General features: G+C 43.0%; 1 protein-coding gene across 4 annotated transcripts in view; it reads left to right on the top strand.

Moving 5' to 3' along the window:
- LOC110535542 (partitioning defective 3 homolog) overlaps positions 1–22894 on the top strand; it is a 542091-nt gene extending 519197 nt beyond the window's left edge. For all 4 annotated transcript variants that reach the window (XM_036935238.1, XM_036935240.1, XM_036935237.1 and 1 more), the window contains 3 exons: positions 2843–2963; positions 13218–13348; positions 20134–22894. In XM_036935238.1, the coding sequence (XP_036791133.1) occupies positions 2843–2963; positions 13218–13348; positions 20134–20596 (715 nt within the window). In that variant the 3' untranslated portion in view covers positions 20597–22894. The remainder of the gene's footprint in view (positions 1–2842; positions 2964–13217; positions 13349–20133) is intronic.
- Positions 22895–24184: the final 1290 nt, after the last annotated feature.

Genomic DNA, 24184 nt, shown 5'->3' on the forward strand with positions numbered 1-24184 from the left:
TGTTTTAATGAAGGCTGATTGGCACTGCGTCCTAGTAGCCATTATCATCAGAAGGATGTGATTGCTGTAATCTGCAATTATGGGCCTAATTGTACTTCAGGATCCTCTGGGTTTAAATGAGCAATCAGGTCTTCTACTAGTGTACCACCTGTAATTGCCACCTTGGAGCGGAGTGGGGACGACAGCGTGACAGCTTGACAGCTACAGTGTCAAACCAACGTCCATCTTAAGTGCCCCTAGCTGCTCTTCTCTAGTTTTTCTTCCTTGCCTCCCTTTCTTTTCCTTCTCTTATTCTGTCTCTTCCCTTGCTCTCCCTCTGTTCCCTCTCTCTCCCTCTCTCACTTTCCATCTGTTCCTTTTTTGCTGGTTCTCCCTCCCCTCCATCTCTCTCTTTCTCCCCCCCTTCCCCCACCCGTCTCCAACCTCAACCCCCCTCTCCTCTATGGAATGTATAAACCGGGCCCTATTATCAAGCTGGTTGTCTTATCATAATTATCCCTAGTGTCAGACCCTGTTGGCGGAGATAAAAGGAGAGGCTGATTAACTGAGGGGAGAGTATTGATTCTTATTGACAGGCAGATTAACTGAAGGGAGAATATTGATTGTTATTGACAAGCTGATTCACTGAGGGGAGAGTATTGATTCCTATTGACAAGCTGATTAACAGGGGAGAATATTGGTTATTATTGACAAGCTGATTAACAGGGGAGAATATTGATTGTTATTGACAAGCTGACTAACTGAGGGGAGAGTATTGGTTCCTATTGACAGGCTGATTAACGGAGGGGAGAGTATTGGTTCCTATTGACAGGCTGATTAACGGAGGGGAGAGTATTGGTTCCTATTGACAGGCTGATTAACGGAGGGGAGAGTATTGGTTCCCAATTGGCAGGTTGATCAACGGAGGGGAGAGTATTGGTTTCTATTGGCAGGCTGATCAACGGAGGGGAGAGTATTGGTTCCTATTGACAGGCTGATCAACGGAGGGGAGAGTATTGGTTCCTATTGACAGGCTGATTAACGGAGGGGAGAGTATTGATTCCTATTGATAGGCTGATTAACTGAGGGGAGAGTATTGGTTCCTATTGACAGGCTGATTAACGGAGGGGAGAGTATTGGTTCCTATTGACAGGCTGATTAACGGAGGGGAGAGTATTGGTTCCTATTGACAGGCTGATTAACGGAGGGGAGAGTATTGGTTCCCAATTGGCAGGTTGATCAACGGAGGGGAGAGTATTGGTTTCTATTGGCAGGCTGATCAACGGAGGGGAGAGTATTGGTTCCTATTGACAGGCTGATCAACGGAGGGGAGAGTATTGGTTCCTATTGACAGGCTGATTAACGGAGGGGAGAGTATTGATTCCTATTGATAGGCTGATTAACTGAGGGGAGAGTATTGGTTCCTATTGACAGGCTGATTAACGGAGGGGAGAGTATTGGTTCCTATTGACAGGCTGATTAACGGAGGGGAGAGTATTGGTTCCTATTGACAGGCTGATTAACGGAGGGGAGAGTATTGGTTCCCAATTGGCAGGTTGATCAACGGAGGGGAGAGTATTGGTTTCTATTGGCAGGCTGATCAACGGAGGGGAGAGTATTGGTTCCTATTGACAGGCTGATCAACGGAGGGGAGAGTATTGGTTCCTATTGACAGGCTGATTAACGGAGGGGAGAGTATTGATTCCTATTGATAGGCTGATTAACTGAGGGGAGAGTATTGGTTCCTATTGACAGGCTGATTAACGGAGGGGAGAGTATTGGTTCCTATTGACAGGCTGATTAACGGAGGGGAGAGTATTGGTTCCTATTGACAGGCTGATTAACGGAGGGGAGAGTATTGGTTCCCAATTGGCAGGTTGATCAACGGAGGGGAGAGTATTGGTTTCTATTGGCAGGCTGATCAACGGAGGGGAGAGTATTGGTTCCTATTGACAGGCTGATCAACGGAGGGGAGAGTATTGGTTCCTATTGACAGGCTGATTAACGGAGGGGAGAGTATTGATTCCTATTGATAGGCTGATTAACTGAGGGGAGAGTATTGGTTCCTATTGACAGGCTGATTAACGGAGGGGAGAGTATTGGTTCCTATTGACAGGCTGATTAACGGAGGGGAGAGTATTGGTTCCTATTGACAGGCTGATTAACGGAGGGGAGAGTATTGGTTCCCAATTGGCAGGTTGATCAACGGAGGGGAGAGTATTGGTTTCTATTGGCAGGCTGATCAACGGAGGGGAGAGTATTGGTTCCTATTGGCAGGCCTCTGAAAGCCAGTAATGAAAGGGATGCATACAAGTCTCCAACAGCAGCACTGTTTATTGACGACACTACCCCATAAAGACCAATACTATAGGCTCTTCTCCCAGTCTAAAAGGAACATGGATCACTCACAATGGTTCACAAGGGTATTTTTCTCTATGCCAAATGTACTGTACAGTATGAATGGATGGGGAGTTTGACAAGATATTAGTTCATTTGTTCTGTATGGAACACAATTTAGACAACATGTTTAATTCTAAAATGGTTGAAAATTATATTAATTGGGCCAGTAACCGAAAGGTCGCTGGTTTGAATACCCTAGCCGACACGATGAGAAATCTGTTGATGTGCCCTTGAGCAAGGCACGTAAACCTAATTTGCTCCAGGGGTGCCGTACTACTATGGCTGAACCTGTAAAACAATACAGTACACTTGCACCGATCCACATATGGGTAATAATGATGTCTGTACAGTTCACTGTGTGACTCTTTGTGACACCATTGTAAAACATGATATAATGCTGTTACTGGTCCGTGCTTATATTCCCCTTCTCCTCTTACTCTCTGTGTCCTCTTTGGTTCCGCAGCAACCGACTGGCGCCAAGTAACCATGACCGGATACGGCGTCTGAGGGTTGAGTTCCAGCAGGCCAGAGGAGAGGAGGACCCTGATGACCGACGGCGCACATACAGCTTCGAGCAGCCCTGGGTGAGTGTCTAACAACCTGCAGTATGGACCAGCGCATCAACCCCAACCACCAGCAAAACCCAACCCAGCTCAGTGCTTCACGGACCTCCACACTAACCTCAACCACCTAACCCAAACCAGCCAACAGCCTAACCTAACCCAACTCCCCAGTCCAACACTGCACGGACCTCCACACTAACCTCAACCACCTAACCCAAACCAGCCAACAGCCTAACCTAACCCAACTCCCCAGTCCAACACTGCACGGACCTCCAAAATAACCCTAATTACCAGCCCAACCTAACCCAACACAACCCCTTCTTCTCTGCCTGCCTGCTTACCGACCTACCTGACTACCTACCTGTCTGCCTACTCTGATGTAAACCTTACCAGGTTGACACTAGGACATGCTCATGCTCTACAATTTGAAAACTGATCCTGGACAACCTCAGTCATTTATTCTACTTAGGCGTCTCGTAACAGGCCTTTTTAACAGGACTTTACTTCTAATCCTCTGCTGTGACCTCAGACCTGGAAGTAATTACTAATTATTCAAGTTCCCATCTTTCTCAGATATTCATTACTTTAAAAAAAATGAATCTATATTGGGAGGATGATGAAATGAAATAAGATGAGTTGACAGTGACAGTGAATATTAAGAATGTTGAGACAAATTGAGAGAGATCTTAAAATTCCTTCATTTCAATCTCTTCAGAGTTAATTAAGAATACTTTTTAATTAGATTCAAAGGGACGTTTTTCCTTGTTTTTCGCTCTTTGATTGATCTTATACTGCAGTGGGATTTGTTTGGGTTTTAATTGGCTAAATGTAATCAATGTCATTCCTTTGGTTATTTAGGTGTATGGCTTTACTTTTACTTCTCCTGCTGTGTGTGGAAAAAAATAACTGTTTCTATTTCTCCAATGTCAGTCACTGAAATGCAGTCAGTTCAATGTATTGCTGTGCCGATTCGTAATAAGAAACCGTTATTCATGTTTGCCATCCTTGCCATTTACAAAACAAATGTTCTTCAACGTGTGAATGTGTTTCTTCATTTAGCTCTCACACTGATTACAATGATAAGAGCTCTGACAATGTTTCCTTTGTCCGCCAGTGGTATCTTGATCTAACAACACAGAGTGTGCAAGTGGCACCCTATTCCTTATAGTGCAAGTACTTTTGACAAGAGCCCTATGGGAGAAATGGAGGCCAAATGGAGGTCCATCGGGCCCTGGTCAAAAGTAGTGCACTCTAGAAGGAATATGGTGCTATTTGGGGTGCGGACAGAATAATATACCCTGTCAGATCCAGCATGGTGGGAAGTGAGTCACCAGGTCAAAGGTCAAATAGCTGTGTATCTTTGCGATGTAATGGTTTGAGACAGACATAGCGGCTTGTGCTCCGACTTCCTGTGAAAAGATGACAGGCTAATCACCATTTGGAATAGAACCATTTCCTCAATTATGGGTCAGTGTATTGAACCCCGCTGGTTAAAATATTTGGCCTCCATTCTCTTCTCGTAGGAGCAACATTTCCCACCAGACATTTTCCGTCTTAACATCCCTAATTAGTGTTTAAAGTTGATTTGAGACAGAGCAATGCTATGACCATAGTGGCCATATATGCATTACACTCGTTGTCTAACGCTTTAAGTGGACCATTGTCTCTCCAGCAAGCCAGTTTGCATGCTCAGTTGTAACACCAGTCTCCTCACACATGCCATAATGCCCATAGGGCCTCTATTTACCATAGCTTTACAATAGCTTAGCCATAATGCCATAGAGTGGTCAAACGGCCTCTATTTACCATAGCTTTACAATAGTTTAGCCATAATGCCCATAGGGCCTCTATTTACCATAGCTTTACAATAGCTTAGCCATAATGCCATAGAGTGGTCAAACGGCCTCTATTTACCATATCTTTACAATAGTTTAGCCATAATGCCCATAGGGCCTCTATTTACCATAGCTTTACAATAGTTTAGCCATAATGTCTATAGAGTGGTCAAACGGCCTCTATTTACCATAGTTTTACAATAGTTTAGCCATAATGCCCATAGAGTGGTCTAACGGCCTCTATTTACCATATCTTTACAATAGTTTAGCCATAATGTCTATAGAGTGGTCAAACAGCCTCTATTTACCATAGTTTTACAATAGTTTAGCCATAATGCCCATAGAGTGGTCTAACGGCCTCTATTTACCATATCTTTACAATAGTTTAGCCATAATGTATATAGAGTGGTCAAACGGCCTCTATTTACCATAGTTTTACAATAGTTTAGCCATAATGCCCATAGAGTGGTCTAATGGCCTCTATTTACCATATCTTTACAATAGTTTAGCCATAATGCCCATAGAGGTCTAACGGCCTCTACTTACCATAGTTTTACAATAGTTTAGCCATAATGCCCATAGAGTGGTCTAACGGCCTCTATTTACCATATCTTTACAATAGTTTAGCCATAATGTCTATAGAGTGGTCAAACGGCCTCTATTTACCATAGTTTTACAATAGTTTAGCCATAATGCCCATAGAGTGGTCTAACGGCCTCTATTTACCATATCTTTACAATAGTTTAGCCATAATGCCCATAGAGTGGTCAAACAGCCTCTATTTACCATAGTTTTACAATAGTTTAGCCATAATGCCCATAGAGTGGTCTAACGGCCTCTATTTACCATATCTTTACAATAGTTTAGCCATAATGCCCATAGAGTGGTCAAACAGCCTCTATTTACCATATCTTTACAATAGCTTAGCCATAATGCCCATAGGGCCTCTATTTACCATAGCTTTACAATAGTTTAGCCATAATGCCCATAGAGTGGTCTAACGGCCTCTATTTACCATATCTTTACAATAGCTTAGCCATAATGCCCATAGGGCCTCTATTTACCATAGCTTTACAATAGTTTAGCCATAATGCCCATAGAGGTCTAACGGCCTCTATTTACCATAGCTTTACAATAGTTTAGCCATAATGCCATAGAGTGGTCAAACGGCCTCTATTTACCATATCTTTACAATAGTTTAGCCATAATGCCCATAGGGCCTCTATTTACCATATCTTTACAATAGTTTAGCCATAATGCCCATAGGGCCTCTATTTACCATAGCTTTACAATAGTTTAGCCATAATGTCTATAGAGTGGTCAAACGGCCTCTATTTACCATATCTTTACAATAGTTTAGCCATAATGCCCATAGGGCCTCTATTTACCATAGCTTTACAATAGTTTAGCCATAATGTCTATAGAGTGGTCAAACGGCCTCTATTTACCATAGTTTTACAATAGTTTAGCCATAATGCCCATAGAGTGGTCTAACGGCCTCTATTTACCATATCTTTACAATAGTTTAGCCATAATGTCTATAGAGTGGTCAAACAGCCTCTATTTACCATAGTTTTACAATAGTTTAGCCATAATGCCCATAGAGTGGTCTAACGGCCTCTATTTACCATATCTTTACAATAGTTTAGCCATAATGCCCATAGAGTGGTCAAACAGCCTCTATTTACCATATCTTTACAATAGCTTAGCCATAATGCCCATAGGGCCTCTATTTACCATAGCTTTACAATAGTTTAGCCATAATGCCCATAGAGTGGTCTAACGGCCTCTATTTACCATATCTTTACAATAGTTTAGCCATAATGTCTATAGAGTGGTCAAACAGCCTCTATTTACCATAGTTTTACAATAGTTTAGCCATAATGCCCATAGAGTGGTCTAACGGCCTCTATTTACCATATCTTTACAATAGTTCAGCCATAATGCCCATAGAGTGGTCAAACAGCCTCTATTTACCATATCTTTACAATAGCTTAGCCATAATGCCCATAGGGCCTCTATTTACCATAGCTTTACAATAGTTTAGCCATAATGCCCATAGAGTGGTCTAACGGCCTCTATTTACCATATCTTTACAATAGCTTAGCCATAATGCCCATAGAGTGGTCAAACAGCCTCTATTTACCATAGCTTTACAATAGTTTAGCCATAATGCCCATAGAGTGGTCTAACGGCCTCTATTTACCATATCTTTACAGTAGCTTAGCCATAATGCCCATAGAAGTCTAACGGCCTCTATTTACCATATCTTTATAATAGCTTATCTTTAGTGTTAAAAAAATAAGTCAAACGGTCTGTATTAATCATAGCTTAGCCTCAGTGTTTGCCTTATTGAATAATCAAAGCCAAGTAGCTTTGTTTAATCGTTTCACATTGTCTTCACTGGTATGCGAAGCGAAATAACATTTGACTATTTACGCAGATACTCAGTCTACATCCCAAACGGCACCCTATTCCCTATATAGTGTACTACTTTTGACCAGAGATAGTGTACTACTTTTGACATTATATAGGTAATAAGGTTCCATTTGGGATGTAGCCAGAGGCGTCTAAGGAAAAGAGGCCACGGAGAGCCTAATTGTTCCTGATTGTTTACACTGTTGAAAGTCTCCCAATGTTCCTCTGTAATAAGATATAGGCGGTCCCAGGAGTTATGGGGGCCTACTTTATTCATGTTACTCTTTCATGTGTCGTTTTCATAGTAATGTAGAATCACACTGACAGAACGGGTTAAGTGAGACGGTAGGAGAGACGTTATTTGAACTTTGCTAAGGGATTCAATTGAAATCGTGTCATCTGGCAACAACACAAAACTACAACCAGGAAGGACATGAAACTCAAGGTTGAAATGATGTTAAAATATCAGTTATTTATGATAAAGAAAAAAGTATCCACATCCATACTAGACGTGTGTAATATGCAGCATGGCCTGCATGGTGTAGAATCTTTTGAAATATTGACACTCCATGTAAACAGTTGTAACCATAGACACATGGTGGTAGACATAATTGGTTGTAACTTAGAGTTGTGTGTGGGTTGTGGTCAGGGAAAAAAATGCTCTCTCTGTCTGTCCAAACCAACATGAGGACCTGATCAATGATAGGCCTCAGATTCAGACATAAACATCTAGAAATCACCTTTGCGTCCTCATTCACCCCCTGGCCCTGGTAAAACAAACTGTTGGAGTGTTAAGTTAACTTGTGAATGTAACTGTTTGTTTTGAGGTTGTGTTGCTTACTGAAATAAGCCCTAGTCAATCGTCGCTTCAGGCACTGATTTGCATGTTCCCATACCAGTCATACTAGCAAGACAGAGAGAGATAGTTATACACTGAATATAGAGAGGGAGAGAGAGATATATATACACTGTATATGGAGAGGGAGAGAGAGAGATTTACACTGTATATAGAGAGGGAGAGAGAGATAGATTTACACTGTATATAGAGAGAGATAGATTTACACTGTATATGGAGAGGGAGAGAGAGATAGATTTACACTGTATATGGAGAGAGATAGATATACACTGTATATGGAGAGGGAGAGAGAGATAGATTTACACTGTATATGGAGAGAGATAGATATACACTGTATATGGAGAGGGAGAGAGAGATAGATTTACACTGTATATAGAGAGAGATAGATATACACTGTATATGGAGAGGGAGAGAGAGAGATTTACACTGTATATGGAGAGAGATAGATATACACTGTATATGGAGAGGGAGAGAGAGATAGATTTACACTGTATATGGAGAGAGATAGATATACACTGTATATGGAGAGAGATAGATTTACACTGTATATAGAGAGAGATAGATATACACTGTATATGGAGAGGGAGAGAGAGATAGATTTACACTGTATATGGAGAGAGATAGATATACACTGTATATGGAGAGAGATAGATTTACACTGTATATGGAGAGGGAGAGAGAGATAGATTTACACTGTATATGGAGAGGGAGAGAGAGATAGATTTACACTGTATATGGAGAGGGAGAGAGAGATAGATTTACACTGTATATAGAGAGGGGGAGAGAGATAGATATACACTGTATATGGAGAGGGAGAGAGAGATAGATTTACACTGTATATAGAGAGGGGGAGAGAGAGAGAGATATACACTGTATATGGAGAGGGAGAGAGAGAGAGATTTACACTGTATATAGAGAGGGGGAGAGAGAGAGATATAAATATACTGTATATAGAGAGGGAGAGAGATAGATTTACACTGTATATAGAGAGGGAGAGAGAGAGATTTACACTGTATATAGAGAGGGAGAGAGAGAGAGATATACACTGAATATAGAGAGGGAGAGAGAGAGATATACACTGAATATAGAGAGGGAGAGAGAGAGAGATATACACTGAATATAGAGAGGGAGAGAGAGAGATATACACTGAATATAGAGAGGGAGAGAGAGAGAGATATACACTGAATATAGAGAGGGAGAGAGAGATAGATATACACTGAATATAGAGAGGGAGAGAGAGATAGATTTACACTGTATATAGAGAGGGAGAGAGAGCGATAGAGACAGACAGCCAGAGAGGAAGACAAACAGAAAGACAGACAGAGTGAGGAGATTTAGTGTGTTTTTAATGTTGTGTTACGGCGAGGGTTTAGCCCCAGCTCTCTTAAAGTGAACTGAGGTGGGTCTGCTCTCTCTCTCTCTCTCTCCCTGCAGAACCCAGCCTCAGACTCTATAGCGAGAATGTTCCGGTCAGAACTCTGACTCCTCCAGTCTTCTATAATAGAATAATGGTGGTAATGTACAGCCTATGCCTGGCTGTCACACAACCTGAGCCAATACACACAATTAGCCCTGTCTTGTATTCTCTCCCTCCCACATCGTAGGCCTAAGGTGCAGATTCCTTCTGAGAGGGGATTTCCAGATGTTCATCATAATAAACCACATGAATGTTCCACGAGGGCTGCCTCTCTGTTCTTAAGCAATAACATGTTATCTTTGTTGTTGGGTGGGATAGATGGGTTGTGTCCCAAAAGGCGCCCTATTCCCTATATTTCGCGCTATTTTTGACCAGAGCCCTATGGGCCCTAGGGAACAGGGTGCCATTTGAGCCTTGGAGAAGCATGTTCAGCATGAACACACAGAACAGGAGAGTGTTCCACCACTATACTGGTACTGGATCAAACTCTTATTCATGTGAATTCCTTTGGATTACACTGAATCCGCCCATAACATACAAGGCTACAAACTCAGCCACCATAGAAGCAGTACAGTCAAGGGGAATCCAGGACATTCCTTGCCAATGCGGGAGGGAGAAACAGTATGTGTGTTGAACTGGTTATCGTGAAATCATGTGAAGCGTAAGCTCTTTGTAAGTGCAGTCACTTGACTTGGTCGAGGCCAGGGGCAAAGGGGTAAGACGGTTTCTAGTCATAATACAACTCTGTACTGTGTTCTGTGCCATTGCAATCAGCTACAAAGTTGCATTAACCCAAGCACAGCCACAGGGAGCAGTATAGGGATTCACTTTCTGTTGTGTGGTTGGTTGTGTGATAATGGCTACTCGCAGATAACACGGACAGACACTGCAATTCAGGGCCCTTTCTTTATCATACTGCCATGGTTTACTTAGATACAAAATTGTGTTTCTGTTCTGAGATGTGATATAGTGCAGGGAGAGAGAGAGAGAGCGAGTGTCTTGGAGAGAGGGAACTCAAGGGGAACATTGGATTATGCATGTCCATTACTCCCTATGTAATAACATTTTCACCCCTATTCTCCAGTACATACAGTGGACTACTGCCAAGCGCAGTAAAATGTAGACCTATAGAATGAGCGCATATAATTCTATATCTAATTCTTTAGAGATGTACCAGCTCTTAAATGCCTTTTAAACGTCTCAGGAGGATACGTGCACATGGTCCTAATAACCAGGCGGGTCTGTTTTTGATGTACTTCCTATACGGAGGAGATACTTACTCTGAGATGTATTGAGGTGCTTAAAGTCTGAGATGTGGCGATAAAGAAAGCCACTTCCCATTTGTGTCCGTTCTCGGAGTTCTCTGGGCTGAGTAGAGGAAGTGGTGGACCACACGGAGCGCTCTGCGAACGGAGCTGTAGCCTGGGGGCGGCACACCCCTCCTCACCGCAAATGGACTAGCCCCGCTGTTAATAAATTGACAGGAATTGGATCTGTGTGAAACAATTTAAAGGGGGAGTGGCGTCATTATCCATTATCCAACTGTAGGTTTTATCCATCCCGGCCCAGGCTTAGCCTTGCCTTCTCTTTTCATACTATCTAGCCCTGTGGGCCCTGATCAAAAGTAGTGCACTATATAGGGAATAGGATGCCATTTGGGATACGCACTCTGTCTTTATGTGCACCAGTCAAGTACATTTGCAGGGACATGTGTTCCATATGGCTGTTTGAGTAAGGTGGAGTTGAGCGGAGCTCTTGAAGTCATTGTCTATGCTATGGGCTAAGCAGTATTTGGGTCCCAAATGACACCTTATTCCCTATATATAATGCACAACTTTTGAAAAAGGGTAGGGAGTAGGGTGCTGTTTGGGATAAAGACAGTGGTGGGGAAGGAGCCCCTTTCCTCACCCTCCTCTGATGGTCTAGATGGGGATGGGTGAGTCTATGATCACTATTAGACTGCGTTTCTGTGAGGTCGGAGGTCCAAGGCTCTCCCTCCCTTTCCATCTGTTTTCATGTTTCTTTATTTTTGATAGCTGCACATCATTTTCATAATTATGTCTCAATCACTCTCTCTCTCTCTCTCTCTCTCTCTCGCTGAATGTTCTTGTGTTTTAGCAGGTGGTATATTTTTCCTCGTGGACTTGACAGGCTAGGCTACATGCAACGTGGAGGGAAAAACATAAAGTATTGACATCCTTTTTCCCTGTTATTAAATCAAAAATGAACATGGACATCTTTTGATTTGATTTTGGCAAATGTAATGTTTTATATGGCATTGTATTCCCGCAGAACAGTGAATAATCAGATTCTCCTTCCTTGCTAATGTTATTACTCTGACTGATTCTGTCTCCCAGCCATTCCTCTTGCCTTCTTCCCTAACATGGCACCCTATTCCCTACATAGTGCACTACTTTTTACCAGAGCCCTATGGGCTGATGTCAAACGTAGTGCACTATATATGGAATAGGGTGACACTTGAGACAAAGCCATTCTCTTCTACGGTTAGACCTCAGCTCCCTACAATAAGAAACCTGAATACAGGAAATGTCAAGCCCTGGGCTGAATCCCATCCTCCATCCCCCATTGAAATGACATAAAAAGTTCTTTCGGCGTGCCAAAACATTTTCTCACCCTCCGCTTTTAGGCCCAATAAACTCTTTTCATGTTTCCCTTACGCCTAATCTGATATCAGTTTATGTTTTCAAGCATTTTTGAGTGGAGCGAGATGTGTTATTTCAGGGAAACCTGAAACATTAAGGTCAATTCATTTGACACACGTGTAATAGGTCCTGTGCAGCTCAATTGGTAGAGCATGGCAAGCGCCAGGGTTGTGGGTTCGATTCCCACAGGGGACCGGTACAAAAAAGTATGAAAATGTAAGTCGCTCTGGATACGAGCGTACACTAAAATGTAATAGCATAATTATTTTTTACTTCCAAGGGCTTCGGGAGAGGTTGGCGCAATTTCTGTAATTGGCCTATTAGGTTGTTATTGCAGCTGTCAATGTGAAAATCTGCAGGAGACATTAGACATTTTAAAGAGGTTCTCTTGATGATACAGTACCCATACTGACAGCAATATCCCCTTCAGCCGCATATCCCTCAAAGCCTTTCATAGATAAATAAATAAATATGTTTTTTTTTTAAATACTCAAGTCAACGGTTCTTCTGACACATCCTCCAAAGGTACAAGCATGTACATGCCTCTACTGCTAATTAGGTTGTCATGTTTTTAATCAGCTAGCTCATTAGTGATGTGTCTTGCGCTGTGAGCCTGCGAGTGCGTGTGATGATTATTCCATACCAACCATTCTGATGACTTCACACAACAAAGCCACAGAGCCACTTCCTCGTTTGGATCAGGCAATGGTAGTCAAGGTCACCAACTACCAGCTAAAGCATGCCAACAATGGCAACAGGTAATGGTGGCGGCATTATGGCTCTCCACTCCGGGTCAAGGATGTGTGGGCTAGTCTAATGACAGTATGAGCCTCCGCCAGGGTCAGAGGGGCAGGTGTTTGCTTCATTAACACCTACTACCATCCACCAACATCCTCCAACAAATAAACTCTTGAGAAACCTACCTTCCATCAACTTCTGGTCTTGATAATAGAAGTACGCAATGTCTTTTCTACTGGGCTTTATTAAGGGTTTGTGTATAATGTATCCAAAATCATTGTGTAAATGTATTGTGTGTGTGTGTGTAAAGTGTACATGTACTGTGTGTAACCGGGATGTGTGTTTCAGGCTAACTCGGAGACCTATACCCTGACCGGACACCAATCTGTGTCTGTGGAGTCACAGGTGCAGAGACCGAGACAAGACAAGAGACGAGACTCATTTACACAGGCCCAAAGACAGTACAGTTCCCTGCCACGGTAAGATACACCATCTCTTTCTTTCCATCTCTCTCTCTCTCTCTTTCTTTCCATCTCTCTCTCTCTTTCTTTCCATCTCTCTCTCTCTCTCTCTCTCTCCCATCTATTTCCATCTCTCTCTCTCTCTCTCTCTCTCTCTCTCTCTCTCTCTCTCTCTCTCCCGCTCTCTCCCTCTCTCTCCCTCTCTATCTCCATCTCTCTCTCTCTCTCTCTCTCTCTCTCGCTCTCTCCCTCTCTCTCCCTCTCTATCTCTCTCTCTCTCTCTCTCTCTCTCTCTCTCTCTCTCCCCATCTATCTCCATCTCTCTCTCTCTCTCTCTCTCTCTCTTTCTTTCTTTCTTTCTCTCCATCTCTCCATCTCTCTCTCCCCATCTCTCTCTCTCTCTCTCTCTCTCTCTCCCCATCTCTCTCTCTCCCCATCTCTCTCTCTCTCTTCCCATCTCTCTCTCTCTCCCCATCTCTCTCTCTCTCTCTCTCTCTCTCTCTCTCTCTCTCCCCATCTCTCTCTCTCTCTTCCCATCTCTCTCTCTCTTCCCATCTCTCTCTCTCTTCCCATCTCTCTCCTTCTTCTTTATTTCTTCTCTTCTCAAATCGTCTATGTCTATGTCTCGTACCATCAAAGTCAAACATTTCAAATTCACACTGTACTGAAGTTATCTCTAGAATGTTAAATGATTTTGGGCAAACTCTTGGAATGCAATCATTTAATACAATCCCACGTAATGCTTTCTCTTTAGTGTTGACCAGAGGGAAACAAGTTTATCACATGGAGATCAAAATGCTCTACCACCCTCAGTGCCTAAAAAATTGTGTTTTTTAGAGACATTTATCTTAGCAACTTCCGCCTTTCTCTTTCACAGCATTCAGCGCAGTAGCTGCATTACTTATCTCTTTCTCATTTATTTAGCATTTGTCAGAAACGTCAATAAAGCTTATAGTATCAGGGATGATCTGGAGCCCTCGGACCCACTTTAATATCAGAGTTTTCCTTCCCAGCTGTCTCTCTGTGACGACTTTAATATAAAGCTTCCTACCCTCTTTAATCGCACACGCGCTCGCACGCACTTCTCTAATCACTCTCAGTCAATGCAAATCTAACAGCCAACGGACGGAGGGACGCTGGTGCGGTGGAAAGCTTCCTCGTCATCTTAAGCTTTTACATACTTAAAGAAAAAAAGCTCATTTTAACTGAAGGCAACTACCGATACAGATGGACTGACTGCTATTTTGAGTTATTTATTCCCATATTCATCGGCTGTTTTATTTTTCCCTCACGCCTCACTCTGCTGAAGGCAATAAGCCAAAGTTAGCGGTTGTATCATGGAATCTTTTTGAGACATGGAGAATGTAAAAAGTGAAAGATGATTTCTTTAGCTTCCACCGAATCTAATTGTGTTCTTTAGACAATTGCTACACGGCTCAGTTTCAACAATGACAGACCCTTATATGTGTGGTCTCACATTCAGGAATTCTGATTTCATTGGCCAGAAAAAAAGGGTTCTGTTAGTCTCTAGAGACATTGAGTTCTAGACCCAGTAGAAGGAAGCAGGGGTCTGCACAAACAACACTCATTCAAACACTCTGCTACGCTCTTAGATGGCGGTCTTAGGCGGTCAATCTTGGATTGATTAAAACTTGTCCCTCTCTATAGTTATTGATTTTGTGGTCCGCACACAAACGCACCGATCAATGTGTGCAATGGCATGTTGACCAATCCATACATTTCCTTCCTAGTTGTTTTAAACAGAAGTGTTAGTTGGCTTTTGGTGGCAGCGGTAGGATTCGTTGGCTATCACGTTTCCCCATACCAACATTAACCAATCCATATATTTCTTTCAAAGTTATTTTACAACACAGAGAAATTGTGTTGAATGTGACTACTGCTTTCCCCATGCCTGCGTTTTAACATGGTTTCCCTAGGGAAAGTCCTCATCTCCTGAGGACGATCATCGATGTTGAATGTGACTACTGCTTTCCCCATGCCTGCGTTTTAACATGGTTTCCCTAGGGAAAGTCCTCATCTCCTGAGGAAGATCATCGGACCATGTCCTTTGATAAGCATTCCTCCTATAATCTCATAGCCTCTTTCAGCCAGGGTCAGCTCAGTGTAGCATGCCCTTTGACCCGAAATAGGAAAGTCAGAACAAACGTCAGGACACACACAGATCCTCATTAGGAACTCAAGTCTTACTCAGGACCCATAATACCCAAAATCCCCTCTCCTCTTCCCTGTGTAATGACTTTAAAACGGGAAGTGAGGGCAGTCATCCATACAACCAAGAGGCCGTTCCCTAAAACCCAGTCTTCCCAAAACCCTCCTGAGAATCCATGCTATCTGATTACTGATAGGCTTAGTGGTGGTCTGGGATGTGAGGATCGGAGGGTCGGACATTTCTCTAATGAACTCTTGTTATTGGAACAGGGTTAGCTAGGCCAGACAGGGTGAGGGAGGAGAGACGGGGGCTGATTGCCAGTCAGAAGGGTGCTTAGCTGGCGTAAGTAGCAGGCAGGATAAGCTTAGTTCAGTGGCCAGTCTGTAGCTGCCAGACACACACAAGCACACGCACACTCACATTCCTCATGTAAACAAACAACTTAGTTTCCTGAAAGACAAGTAAAACATTGTTCCAAGTTTTATATCATTTGTTTGTATACCCATGGGCCTTTTGCATTGCATGGACAAGGTACATGTTTTTCTGTGTTTTTCTCATTCCCTCACTGTTAGTGAGTGTGTGTGTGTGTGTGTGTGTGTGTGTGTGTGTGTGTGTGTGTGTGTGTGTGTGTGTGTGTGTGTGTGTGTGTGTGTACGTGCCTGCGTGTGTGTACGTGTACGTGCCTGCGTGTGTGTACATAACTGTGTGAATGCGTATGTGTACATGCCTCTATGTGTGTGTACATGCCTGCGTGTGGGTGTACATGCCTGCGTGTGTGAGTGTGTGTTTCCATTTTGATCAACCCTGATCTCTACCAGCTGCAGTTGCAAAAACACACAGACACAGCAGCCAGCCACAGATTCCTCTTGAAGCCAACTTCCTGACTATGTTTGTTAAATATTGTCCTTCTAAATTTAACCAACGTATTTCATGATGACATTTATTTTGCTTTCAATAACCCTCCCCTCACCACTGTAAGTAAAGAATGCTTTTAATTCCCATTCTTGGAGAAGAGTAGGAGAGACAGGGTTCAACACCACTATGTAACTATTTCCCATACAGATTCTTTCCTCTTGATTGTATGTTGCCCCCATATCAACCCTCCATCTACGTCATCAGCACTAAAAACCGTGTTGGAACTTCAAGTCACTAAGTTCTATATGAAGCGTCACACGGTTCTGAACGAACACCTCCCACGTGAGCTGTGGCTGTTGTGGAGGCCAGATTCAGAGTTCTCGCTCTCTTTTCCTCTCTCATTCTCAGAGGCTGAGCATGTGGTAAGACTCTCTCTACAGTGTGTCCCCACATCTGCCTTGGCTTTGATTCGCACGCGTGTACACAGACACACACACACACACACACACACACACACACACACCCACACACACACACACACACACACACACACAAAGATCCACAGTGTCTGAGTACTGCCATGTGTTTCAGCTCATCCCCTCTCCTCAGCCAGAAGAGAGCACAGAGGCCACCATTCGCAGTGGCTCATTTACAAGAGGATACACCGTTAAAATCAGACCACGAGAAGGCCGGTCGAATGTTGAGGGATAGAGAATTATTACTATCTTATTTTTCTGCTGTTGTCATTGTCCAAAGCGAATGCAGATGCCCCAAGTCTCTGTGGCTGCATTATGTGGTATCATATGGGCGTTTGATTTAAAACAGCTCCATGTGGAACTCAGGTCATATCAATGGCAGACCAGACCAGCTCCATGCAAATGTTCCATTTTCACATCCCCTATCCAGATAAATATCTTATTAGCCATTTTATTTGACTAACCACAGCAAACAGTCACACATGGCTGTGTGTGTCATGGATCCCTTTTGGAGCTACAGTTGGAGAGTGCAAAAACTCTGGCTTCGCTGGCCTTCAATAGGGGGATTTTGTCCACGGCTGGCAGGCTAAAATAGGGCTGACTGCTTCGTACAGTTTTTAATAGCAGCTTGCAGGTACGGTAGACCTCACTCTCACCTCACTACCATACAGTTCTAGAGATAAGGAACAGGCCAGGCATCTATGGGCTCAGTCTTAAATTGCACCCTATTCTCTACAGAGCACTATGAGCCCTGGTCAAAGGCAGTGTACTATGTAGGGAATCGGGTGCCATTTGGGAAGCAGGCAGTCAGGACTGTGAGCTTCCTGTCACTAGTCTGAAAGCATGTCATGCCTTGACCCCCAGCTCCCTGCTCCAGCTCCCTGCTCCAGCCCTGTTCTGTTCTGTGTGATGTGAACTCGAAACCCTTTTAAACTGTGTGAGGTCAGTGAGGTGTGAATGGGATCTTTCTCTCTCTTTGCACCCAAATGTACAGTAAAGGAATACATTTCTGTATCCCAAATGGCACCCTATTCCCTATGGGCACTGGTCAAATGTAGTGCACTATATAGGGAATAGGGTGCCATTTGGGATGACGCCACTGTCACACGTCTTCCATCTCACATCACATTGCTTCCTTAATGGATTCTAATAATTGAGAAGGTGGCCAGGCACACACACGTTAGCCAAAGAGGACACATCTCCAAATGATGGCTTTTAGACACAATTTAAGGGTGTGTGTGTGTGTGTGTGTGTGTGTGCGCGTGCGTGCCCGTGTGGGGGGGTTGCATGCGTCAAGTCAGTCATAGGCTAGCAGACGGCTGGACAGGGGCAGATCATGCAGCAGAGAGGGCAGCCATTACTGTGTCTGTGGTAAATGTGCCCATCTCTAAAAGGAGATCAATGTGTGAAAGCTACAGTTTTGTGTGTGTTTACATCTGTGGAAATAATAGTGCCGCTGTTGTTAACAACCCTCCATTTGTTCGCCATCACTCTCTGTATGTTTCTTTATGTATCCCATCTTTGTCTTCATGTCTTTATGTCTTTATGTATCCTGTCTTTGTCTTTATGTCTTTATGTATCCTGTCTTTATGTCTTCATGTATACTGTATTTATGTCTTCATGTATCCTGTCTTCATGTCTTTATGTCTTCATGTATCCTGTCTTCATGTCTTAATGTCTTCATGTATCCTGTCTTCATGTCTTCATGTAGCCTGTCTTCATGTCTTTATGTCTTCATGTATCCTGTCTTCATGTCTTAATGTCTTCATGTATCCTGTCTTCATGTCTTCATGTATCCTGTCTTGATGTCTTTGTCTTCATGTATCCTGTCTTCATGTCTTAATGTCTTCATGTATCCTGTCTTCATGTCTTTATGTCTTCATGTATCCTGTCTTCATGTCTTAATGTCTTCATGTATCCTGTCTTGATGTCTTTGTCTTCATGTATCCTGTCTTCATGTCTTAATGTCTTCATGTATCCTGTCTTCATGTCTTAATGTCTTCATGTATCCTGTCTTCATGTCTTTATGTCTTCATGTATCCTGTCTTCATGTATTAATGTCTTCATGTATCCTGTCTTCATGTCTTAATGTCTTCATGTATCCTGTCTTCATGTCTTTATGTCTTCATGTATCATGTCTTCATGTCTTAATGTCTTCATGTATCCTGTCTTCATGTCTTAATGTCTTCATGTATCCTGTCTTCATGTCTTAATGTTTTCATGTATCCTGTCTTCATGTCTTAATGTCTTCATGTATCCTGTCTTCATGTCTTTATGTCTTCATGTATCCTGTCTTCATGTCTTAATGTCTTCATGTATCCTGTCTTCATGTCTTAATGTCTTCATGTATCCTGTCTTGATGTCTTTGTCTTCATGTATCCTGTCTTCATGTCTTAATGTCTTCATGTATCCTGTCTTCATGTCTTTATGTCTTCATGTATCCTGTCTTCATGTCTTAATGTCTTCATGTATCCTGTCTTCATGTCTTCATGTCTTTATGTCTTCATGTATCCTGTCTTCATGTCTTAATGTCTTCATGTATCCTGTCTTCATGTCTTAATGTCTTCATGTATCCTGTCCTTTTGTCTTCATGTATCCTGTCTTCATGTCTTTATGTCTTCATGTATCCTGTCTTCATGCCTTTATGTCTTCATGTATCCTGTCCTTTTGTCTTCATGTATCCTGTCTTCATGTCTTTATGTCTTCATGTATCCTGTCTTGATGTCTTTGTCTTCATGTATCCTGTCTTCATGTCTTTATGTCTTCATGTATCCTGTCCTTTTGTCTTCATGTATCCTGTCTTCATGTATCCTGTCTTCATGCCTTCATGTATCCTGTCCTTTTGTCTTCATGTATCCTGTCTTCATGTATCCTGTCTTCATGCCTTCATGTATCCTGTCCTTTTGTCTTCATGTATCCTGTCTTCATGTCTTCGTGTATCCTGTCTTCATGTCTTCATGTATCCTGTCTTCATGTCTTAATGTCTTCATGTATCCTGTCTTCATGTCTTCATGTCTTCATGCATCCTGTCTTCATGCCTTCATGTATCCTGTCTTCATGCCTTCGTGTATCCTGTCTTTATACCTTTGTGTTTCCTGTCTTTGTCTTCATGTATCCTGATTCAATGTCATCATAGATACAGAAAGAAGACCTTGGCAGATCTCCATCTCATTTTTGCCTCATTTCTCCTTTTGTGTTTCTGGTGAATTACGCAACTACAAAAAAAATCCTATACAACCATGTTGCAAATATTGAAAATAAAAGTGTAGCTCATGAAACTATGTTGTTCTTGTGTCCTCCAGGCAACCTCGTAAGACCCCCAGCACAGTGTCCCAGGAGTCGTGTGACAAAGCGTTCCCGCCGGGCGAGGTCTTCCAGACGGCCAAGGAGAACCCCCGCTACTCCAGCTACCAGGGCTCCAGGAATGGCTACCTGCACAGCGGGGCCAGTGGCTTCAACGCCCGCGTCCTGCTGGAGACCCAGGAGCTGCTGAGGCAGGAGCAGAGACGCAGGGAGCAATCTGAGGCCAAGATGAGGCTACCGCCACCACAGGAGGGGGTCCCTGTCACCAACACCGGCTACGATGACATTCACCCAGCCCCGACTCCAACTCTTCCCCAGGATCCAGTCCTGACCCAGGCCCCGATCCTTGTCACAGCCACACCCAAGGGCCCGTACCGCCAGGATGTGCCCCCCTCTCCATCTCAGCTGGCCAGGCTCAACAGGCTGCAGGGCTCAGAGAAAGGACATCCATTTTACTCCTGATGGGCAAAGGAGGGATAAGAGGAACTGGAGGATGGAGGAGGGGTTGATGATTATCACCAGCAATAATATAAGAGAGTCTGGATCTTTTTAAAGTCCGCTAGATCTCTTTGAATGGTTTCAACACAGAGGTTTAATTAATTGTATTTCTATGTTGGTGTTTTTATAACAAACTTTACAGTCAGGATTCCTTTCACCCCAATCACCAGTTGTCTGGTCTGTGTCTGCCATCGTGATCTTCCCACTTTAAGTGCCTTGTGGGAAGACTGTTCTGCCTTAAAGGTCGAATGCAGCCGTTTTTATCTCAATATCAAATCATTTATGGGTAACAATAAAGTACGTTACTGTGATTGTTTTAAATTAAAATGGTCAAAAAGAAACTAAAATAACTTCTTAGTAAAGAGCAATTTCTTAAACAAGAATTTTGATAGGGAGTGGTCTAAGAAGGGTGAGGAAAACAGAAAACTAGCTGTTATGTCGATGTCATCAGGCAGGCCAAAACTCCACTCCACCAAAGCAGGCTCAAATTTCAGGCGGTCTTTTCAAACAGCACTTACACTAAAAGGGCATTATCATAATTTTCACAATTTCACAGCATTATTTCAAAATAGTGAGGTTGTATGCTCTACCAAATCACGTATTTGGCTGTACTGGGCCTTTAAGAGTCTAGTCCTCACCCTTCCTGTGGCTTGTGTATTTGGACACCTTCATCATCCTGCATTGTATCTACAAAACATTCTGTCAATCAACACCCCACAGTATTTTCACCCACACATCATGAGCAACTTCTGACACAAGTGTATACTCCCAAGTGTTTGTGTAGGACCTAGATTGTGTTTGGGTGTGTTTCTGTAGGGTTCTATATGCTGTTGTGCTGACATAAAGAGCTACTGGGTTAACCAGCACGTCCGAATTCTGGGGTAAGACAACCCTACAGTTCCCAGTTACACTACAGAGGAAAATTCCCCCTGGTCTATGACACCCTTCTTATTTAAACTCAGCCTCGCATGCTCTCTCTCTCTCTCTCTCTCTCTCTCACTCTCTCTCTCACGCTCTCTCTCACACACTCTCTTTCTCTCTCTCTCTCACTCTCTCTCTCACTCTCTCTCACGCTCTCTCTCTCACACACTCTCTTTCTCTCTCTCTCTCTCTCTCTCTCACTCTCACTCTCTCTCTCTCTCACATTTTATCCTCTACCCTTGTTTTTTCTTCTCCTTTCTCTTGTAGTTCTCCTCCTCAACCAGAGGTTAACCTTTTAGATCTCATTTCACTGTGGGGTTTCAGGCTGGGTTTCTGTTTGCGCACTTTTTGACATCTGCTGATGTAAAAAGGGCTTTATAAATACATTTGTTTTGACTTGATATAAAACTCCTTTCATCTGGGCGATTCATCAGTATAAACGAGGTCAGGGTTGGGTTATTAATTAATGTAGCTCATGAAACATGTATCTGTGTTGTGTCTGGGCGGCGCTAGTGAGGGGGGGGTGGATGGGTTAGAGGTAGAGTGGGATGGTTAGGGTGTGTGTGTGTGCCATGGTGTTTCTGCCTGACTGTTTGGCCGTTGACTTGGCTGAGTCACTGTAATTAAAGCCAGTCTGTAACCAGTCTGTCCTGACCCGTCCGACGGACTGCTGCTCCACATTTTTCATTAAGGTGGTTACCGGGAAACCACCTACTGTTCACTTCAACGTTCCTAAACAGCGTCACATACAGCCTCACAGCATGACTGTCTGTCTTTCCCAAGGCCCAGCTAAAACAACAATCTCTGTTTCATTTCATTTCATTCTATTACCATTCATAAGTAATCAATACTGTCGTAATTCATGTTTCAACCACCGTTGCCATATTCTTTTCTCAACTGTGTGTGGGTGCGAATGTGTGTGTGTGTGGGTGTGTGGGTGGGTGGGTGGGTGGGTGGGTGCCTGTAATGTGATGCCTCCCATGTCTTTGAATATACCTTGGCAGATGTTGAAACAATGGGTGTCAATGAAACGGCAATAGGAGAGGAGTGAAGCGAATAAGACAAGTGGGAGGTGGGAATGAGGCAGTCTGTAAGGGTAGATTGACCCGACTAGTGATGTATTCTATTGCTTCCTCAGAAGTATTCCACTGAGCCGCTGGAACAGACCAGGGCTGGAGAAAAGGCACATTTGACATTTCCATACTTCCATATTCACGCTCTCTCTTTCACAATTTGTTATCGCTTTCTCTCTTGCTTTCTCTCTCTTTCTCTCTTCGCCCCTCTCTCTCTCTCTCTTTCTCTCTTCGCCCCTCTCTCTCTCTCTCTTTCTCTTTGCCCCTCTCTCTCTCTCTTTCTCTCTTCGCCCCTCTCTCTCTCTCTTTCTCTCTTCGCCCCTCTCTCTCTCTTTCTCTCTTTGCCCCTCTCTCTCTCTTTCTCTCTTCGCCTCTCTCTCTCTCTCTCTCTCTCTCTCTCTCTCTTTCTCTCTGTCTGTTTGCCTCTTTTTCTCTCTTTCACACTCTCTCACCATAGTTTAATATGCTTCTCAATAAGTGATATCGCCCTCCATTCCAAACATATTGCTACCGTATTACTCCTTTCTCTGCTTTTTAATGTATTTTCTGGGTTGTAAGGAGGAGGAGGAGTCGGGGGAAGGGGGAGAATATTCTAACCAAACAGATGGTTTTGGTGCTTGATGTTTCCACAGTGTTCCGCACGTTAGACTTGGAAGTGTATCAAGTGCCTGCCATATCCAACAAGTCATTTTTTTTGTTGTATAGCAAATATTACTTCATGCACATTTTCATTCATTTAAAAAAAAAATGATGCGTTTATTGTTTTAATCATGAGAGAAAAATAGTAATCCTACACTATGTATTTTTATGACTGTTCCTTGTCATCTTTTATAAACGGTAATTAGGTACTATCTATGGTGTTTTCCCAATGACTTATGTAATAAGAACAGTGTGATTGGTTTATAAGAATTGTACCTGGTGTATTAAAAAGTCTATACAGCCTCTGTCTCTGTACTGTACATATCACATTTGACTAAATAAATAAATATGGAAGGCTACTTCCTTCCTGGTTACAACTAACTACAACTTTGTGGCACAAACAAACAAATGATTACGTCTTCAACAATGTCGTTGTTGTAACAGGCTCACAAAATATTTCTTGTCTCTAATTACAACTTCAGTGACTGGGATTTATGTGGTGAGGACGTTCCAAACTTGCAATATGGACCAGTAAGTACAGAGGAAAGAAAGAGAGCAAAAGCATGAGTCCCTTTCTTCGTTTGTGTCCTAAATGGCATAGGGCTCTGGTCAGGACTAGTGCACTATACAGGGAATAGGGTGCCATTGTGGACGCATCCCATGTCTTTAATCCTCTGGCTGATAGATCACTGTAATGTTGTTCTCAGAGCTATCACATCACAGGGCTGGCCAACAGGCTAATGGGACGGCTAATGACTCAGTCGGCCTTAAAAATGACTGTCATATTTATGAAGTTCAACTAACTCTCAGGGACCAGCAGGTTTGTGGTGAAGCTGGCCCTGTTCATTTACATTTCTGAAGGAGTCTGCGAGAAGTACTGTACTTCTGTCAGATCTTTGGCTGGGAGAAAAAGGGGAGA

This window comes from Oncorhynchus mykiss, chromosome 11, assembly GCF_013265735.2.
Source record: "Oncorhynchus mykiss isolate Arlee chromosome 11, USDA_OmykA_1.1, whole genome shotgun sequence".
In the NCBI taxonomy this organism is placed as follows: domain Eukaryota; kingdom Metazoa; phylum Chordata; class Actinopteri; order Salmoniformes; family Salmonidae; genus Oncorhynchus; species Oncorhynchus mykiss.